General features: G+C 54.3%; 1 protein-coding gene and 1 long non-coding RNA gene across 2 annotated transcripts in view; both read right to left on the minus strand.

Annotated features, from left to right (window-relative positions):
- The window catches only part of LOC119971955, a 103,048-nt gene extending 101,186 nt beyond the window's left edge, over nucleotides 1-1,862 (minus strand). Inside the window, exon 1 of the long non-coding RNA XR_005461956.1 lies at nucleotides 123-1,862. This is a non-coding gene — a long non-coding RNA (uncharacterized LOC119971955). The remainder of the gene's footprint in view (nucleotides 1-122) is intronic.
- Nucleotides 1,863-1,964: 102 nt separating this feature from the next.
- LOC119970960 (potassium voltage-gated channel subfamily A member 4-like) lies at nucleotides 1,965-5,690 on the minus strand. The gene is made up of 3 exons (XM_038806071.1): nucleotides 5,132-5,690; nucleotides 3,541-3,883; nucleotides 1,965-3,456 (listed from the first exon to the last, which is right to left on the minus strand). Exons 2-3 carry the CDS (start codon nucleotides 3,733-3,735, stop codon nucleotides 1,966-1,968), a joined length of 1,686 nt encoding a protein of 561 aa, XP_038661999.1. The 5' UTR covers nucleotides 3,736-3,883; nucleotides 5,132-5,690; the 3' UTR covers nucleotide 1,965.
- Nucleotides 5,691-6,000: the final 310 nt, after the last annotated feature.

Consider the following 6,000-nt stretch of genomic DNA (forward strand, 5'->3'; position numbering starts at 1 on the left):
TAATTCGTCCATCATCCGCTAGTCCCCACCCCGGGCACGAAAGGAAACCACGATTCCCGCTATTCGCCAGCAAACCCCCCCTCCCTCCAAAAAAAGAGGGTCAGTGAAAACCCCTTTCATACCTTCTCGGTTCACCGTCAGTGCGTGGCTCCCATCACCTGAGACGTGGAGGGCGACTCATTCAAAGTACATATTCCACAACACGCACCCTTTTATCCAGGGCAAGGGGGGGTTTGATGTTCATCCTGTGCTGGCGTTTCTTAAATTCCATGAAGAAAAAAGGCCGAAAGGCATCGTCCAGTGTGGAGGCAGGCAAAATAAATAAAATCCCATTTCCTGGGCTGATATCCACCTTTCGCAGAGTGCAATTGGATCCAAGGGAGTTCGCTTCAACAGGGAAATGTGTTAACTGGTTCCTCCCGCTAAACTTTCGGAAGAGAAGGGAAGGTGTGTGCCTGGAGCTGGATCCGGGTTGGTAGTTGGGGGTTATCGAAGCCGGAAAGCGGCTTTCCAGAAAGTGCAAGTTCAGTTCCCAGCTTCGCTGTATCTGCTCGGCTCTGCAGCCGGCGAGTTCGCCACACATTCCGCAAACGTTGAGCGATTGCCTCCGTGACAATCTTCCTCGGTCGTCGGAGCCGCGGACCGGCGGCAGCCAAAACAAAATTTAACGGGGATCGGGGGGGGGGGGGGGGGGGGAAGAAAAAAAAGTTTCCAGAAGTTCACAGTTTTCGAGAGGCAGAGTAGTTAAAGTGTGCAAAAGAGCAAGTTCGTGCAGCTGTTTTGGGAACTTTGTCTAAACGGTAACCTTCCCATTTGGATGAGGTGAACGTTATTCTGACACTTAAATGTCCCCCCTCCCAAAAAAAAACATCCCCAGAAATAACAGTTAAGGCGGGAAGCGCTCTCTATGTACCTATGCCAAAGTTCGACAGAGCTGAGAAAGTTTGAGGCGATCTTTGCAGAAGTCGAGTGGTTTCCCCCCTCCTGTAAACATTATTAATATCCCCCTCTGCTGGAGCATTCCACTGAATTTCCCGGTGTTTTCAGGAATATATGTGTAACGAGTCCCCCCCTTTATTTCCCCCGGCAGTTCCTGATTGACACTCGACTGGCTGCTCATGGCTTGAAGCTCCTGTACGCTGGAACTCGCTTCTTGTTGGGATTTAATTTTTAAAACCAGATGTGTCATTTTGGAGCACTTTTGATAGAGGCCGACTCCAGTATTAACAGAAATACCTCGATAAACCTGCTGTGTTCAAACACATTTCGACTTTGGCTCTTTTTTTAAAGAATATATAATAATAAGTGCTGTATTACCAGAAGTTAATTGGAGCAAATGCAAACAGTTTGATCAGGATTTTGTAACAAAAAAGGTCGGTTAGAAATCCCCCAAAAGAGAGCGAGAAAAGGAGCCTGATTAAATCCTTAATTCAAACTATCAGACAGCATTCAGGAGGTCAGCACGATTTAGAAACCAACTTGGACATCGAAAAGAACAAGGGTTATCGTGGGTTTTGTACGTGTGTGGATATATCACTGGGAAAGTTCAGTGCAAATTGAATGACATTCCCGTACAAAGTTACTAAGTGTTGTCTGGGTGCACTGCCTTGGAATCTGCATCTTACACGCAACCCTTGACTGGCCAGAGAGTTTAAAAGTTGTCTTCTTCGCTGTGGGAAGTGGATGGGTGGGTGCAAGACCCTCCTGGAAGAACCCCCCCCCCCCCTCCAGTCCGCAGGTACTGCCCACCTGGTTCTCCCTTGACCCCTGTTTTGTAAAGAGATGAACTTATTGCCTATAGAGTCAATTTTCTGCCAGTGCTGGTTGAGGCACCGGGCACAGCTCACCCCTGGAGGGAGAGGAGAAGGGTGGTGGCGGGGGAAGTAAAGAGGAGCAGGAGAAAGGCGACCTCCCCCCCACCCCCCAAAAAAAACCTAGTCTCCCCCCCACACCCACACCTCCCAATCACACATCAGTCTCCACCGCTTTGAGCTGCAGAGAGTTGGGCTGGGCGCTCTCCGTGCCGTTGTTTTTGGATTTCAGACAGAGGGACTGCTTCAAGCCTTCCTCCATCTCCAGGTATTCGGACTTGTTGCCCAGGCTGGAGGAGGAGGAGGAGGTGGTGGAGCCGCGGAGCTTCTTGAGGAGGTTACCCGGGAGGTAGGGGCAGCTGGCGGCGGGGCTGAGCTGGGCGTGCTGCTGCTGCTGCTCCTCGTTCTCCCGGTGGTAGAAGTAGTTGAAGTTGGAGACGATGACGGGCACGGGCAAGGCGATGGTCAGCACGCCGGCGATGGCGCAGAGCGAGCCCACGATCTTGCCGCCCACCGTGATGGGCTTCATGTCGCCGTAGCCCACCGTGGTCATGGTGACCACCGCCCACCAGAAGGCGTCCGGGATGCTGGTGAACTGCGAGCGCGGCTCGTCGGCCTCGGCGAAGTAGACGGCGCTGGAGAAGAGGATGACGCCGATGAAGAGGAAGAAGATGAGGAGGCCCAGCTCCCTCATGCTGGCCCGCAGCGTGTGGCCCAGGATCTGCAGCCCCTTGGAGTGGCGCGAAAGCTTGAAGATGCGGAAGACCCGCACCAGGCGGATGGTGCGCAGGATGGCGAACGACATGGCCTGCTGCCCGTTGGCCTGGCGGTGCGCCAGCTCGGTGCCCAGGGTGATGAAGTAGGGCAGAATGGACACGATGTCGATCATGTTCATGATGTCGCGGAAGAAGGCGGGCTTGCTGGGGCAGGCGGCGAAGCGCACCAGCAGCTCGAAGGAGAACCACACGATGCACACCGTCTCCACGATGAAGAAAGGGTCGCCGAAGGTGGCGGCCAGGCGGCCGGCCGGCCGGCGGGTGGCGTTGGCGGGAAGCGCGCCGCCTTGCGGGAAATCGCGGTCGTCGCGGAACTCGGGCAGGGTCTCCAGGCAGAAGATGACGATGGAGATGAGGATGACCAGCACCGAGACGATGGCGATGCCCCGCGCCGGGCTCGAGCTCTCCGGGTACTCGAAGAGGAGCCAGACTTGGCGCCAGAACTCTCCGCGCGGCAGCGGCTTCTCCGCCTCCTTGACGAAGCCCTCCTCCTCGCGGAACTTCAGCATGGCCTCGTCCCCCAGCTGGTAGAACTTGATCTCTTCGGCGAAGATGTCGAAGGGCACGTTGACGGGCCGCTTGAGGCGCCCGCCGCTCTGGTAGTAGTACAGAATCGCGTCGAAGCTGGGCCGGTTGCGGTCGAAGAAGTACTCGTTGCGGAGCGGGTCGAAGTAGCCCATGCGGCGGGCGGGGTCGCCCAGCAGGGTGTCCGGGAACTGCCCCAAAGTCCGCGCCTGGGTCTCGAACCGCAGCCCCGACACGTTGATGACCACCCGCTCGCCGCAGCTCCCGGCGGCGGCGGCGCCCCCGCCCCGCCGCGGCGCGTCTCCCGCCGAGGACGTCTGCTCGCCCTCCATCGTGTGATGCCGCTGGCGGGGATGGCGCCGGCGGCGGGGTCCCCCCCGCTCCTCCTCCTCGTCGTCCGTCTCCTCCTCCTCCTCCTCCCGCTCCACCTCCTCGGGCGGGAGGCGCGGGTTGCCCTGGCGACGCCGCCCGCCCTGATTGTGGGCGGATCCCGCCGCCGCCGCCGCTGCTGCCACGGCGGCCGCCGCCCGCGAGTTGGCCAGGCGCTCCCGCCGCTGGGCGTAGCCGTAAGGCGGGTGGCTGTTGCAGCCTCCGCCCTCCACGCTCACCATGGCCACCTCCATCTTCCCTTGGCAATGGCGCCAGCCTCAGGCCACACACAATCTACCCGGGGGTTTGCTCTCCCAAGCGGCCACTCCTCCCCTCTCTCCTCTCCTCTCTCTCTCTGGGGGGGACACCTCAGCACTTTCCAGGACGCCCCATTCTCAGGCTCTGCAAAAACAAAAAGAGAAAAAAAACACAATGAAGAAAGTTGCCTCCAGTCAGTCTGTGCACATGGACCCAAAGAAAACACTAAGAACATAGAACATACAGTGCAGAAGGAGGCCATTCAGCCCATCGACTCTGCAGGACCCATTTGAGCCCTCACTTCCACTCTATCCCCGCAACCTAATATAACCCCTCCTAACCTTTTTGGCAATTTATCATGGCCAATCCACCTAACCTGCACATCTTCGGACTGTGGGAGGAAACCGGAGCACCCGGAGGAAACCCACGCAGACACGGGGAGAACGTGCAGACTCCGCACAGACAGTGACCCAGCCGGGAATCGAACCTGGGACTCTGACGCTGTGAAGCCACAGTGCTATCCACTTCTGCTACCCTACTGCCTAAGGTGGGAACTTGATTTGCAGCATTTGACCAAATCTTCTTTATAGGCACAGTGCAGAGATAAATATTATTAAAACACTGAATAGACCCCAGCTCACTGTAATATTCACATCATTGTGTGTGTGTTTGATATATCTGATGGCCACCCCTTTCTCCAGACCGATTATGATGGGGGCGGGGGGGGGGGGGAGAAGGGGTGCAGATGTTCTTGTTCCTATTCCTACCAAGAAGTAGGACTTTTGCAAAGGGTATTGGTGCAAAGCCATCCGGTGTGCCCCCTCCTCCACCCCTTCCTTGCTGTTGCAATGATGGTCAACCTCGCATTGTAACCACGGCATACACCTTGGCTCAAAGGGCCAAAAGGCCTGCTCCTATCTTCTATATATGTATCAGCCCCACAGCTTCAACGCAGGAGTTAAGTTGTGTGGAGGGAATCACTGCGATTTTCATGCCAGTGTGGAGAGCTATAAAAATATAAACTTAACCCCCTCCACCCCACAGGACGGGCGAAGACACAAAAGCAGTAGAAGCGGTTTTAATTGTTGATGTGGAACTAGATCAGCGGGGCAAATGGAAACGGTGCGCGCGTGTGAAATAGAGGAGGACACCGAGATTGGTGAGACTGTGTGTGTGTGTGTGTGTGTGGTACAGCAACTGAAGACTGTCACATCATCCCAGCAGTTCAATTGCGTTCAGATCAGGTTTGCTTTATCGACATACCACCCGCCGCCGTGAATGCGAACACACTGGAATCCAAAACATCAACAGCAACAACAAAAAATAGACCCAGGCACACCAGAACATGCAGCGAAGCACAAGAGAGAGCAAGAAAGGCCAGAAAATACTCACCATTTACCCCCGATAGATAGAATGGAGATTCAAGTTGTGCCTGCAACCCATGGCGTTTCTGGATTCTGTTCGTCACTGCCCAGTCTTGCTCGGTTGTGACAAGCACTAGCGACCGACGAACAGAGCCAGAACCGGCCGCTACAGCCACTGCACGGCCGTCCTGACCGCCCTCCAGTTAAATCTCAAAAGACATTGATTTTTGTTGTTGTTGCAAAGGAGAAGCAGAGAGTTGTATTCATGTGCAGGCGGCCGTGGAGAGAGAGATAGGGAGAGAAAACACACAGAGAGAAATAAAATCCAGGAGCATCGTCCGTGCATTTCGAACCTAACGTGTTACTGAAACGGTGGCAGGTTTTTTTGTTGTTGTTGTGGGGAAAATAATAAATAATAATCCCTCCCAAATCGCTGCAGCTGATAACAACATTGCCAGGACCCGTTTCATGTTGACTTTTTCCTGCAATACAGCATTTTCTTTCCAGGATTTATTCGCTTCGAAGGCAAAACACCTACAATTATCACGCGTCAGTGAATACTACATTTATATACGTCTTACTGTTGCTGCTTGCAACTCCAATTGTGCTGTGCATCGTCAAGGGCAAAACGAAGCACTTTCTCACCTCGTTCACAACTGCCTTATATCCTCCCTTACTGGTGGGAATAGAAACTGCAGTTGGAAATAACTTTTAAAATTAGCCCGGCACTTACATAACGTGGTACAAATATTATATATATACTTTTATGCGCGCGTGTGTGTGCGTGCAATGCTAAAATGAGAACCGAACTGTAACAAAGACAGACTTCCTCCCCTCAATGGCCAACAGAGTTGACGCTGTGTACTCTGCTAAGCGCAAACTTTGCTTGTTTGACAC

Source organism: Scyliorhinus canicula, chromosome 9, assembly GCF_902713615.1.
Source record: "Scyliorhinus canicula chromosome 9, sScyCan1.1, whole genome shotgun sequence".
Classification (NCBI taxonomy): Eukaryota; Metazoa; Chordata; class Chondrichthyes; order Carcharhiniformes; family Scyliorhinidae; genus Scyliorhinus; species Scyliorhinus canicula.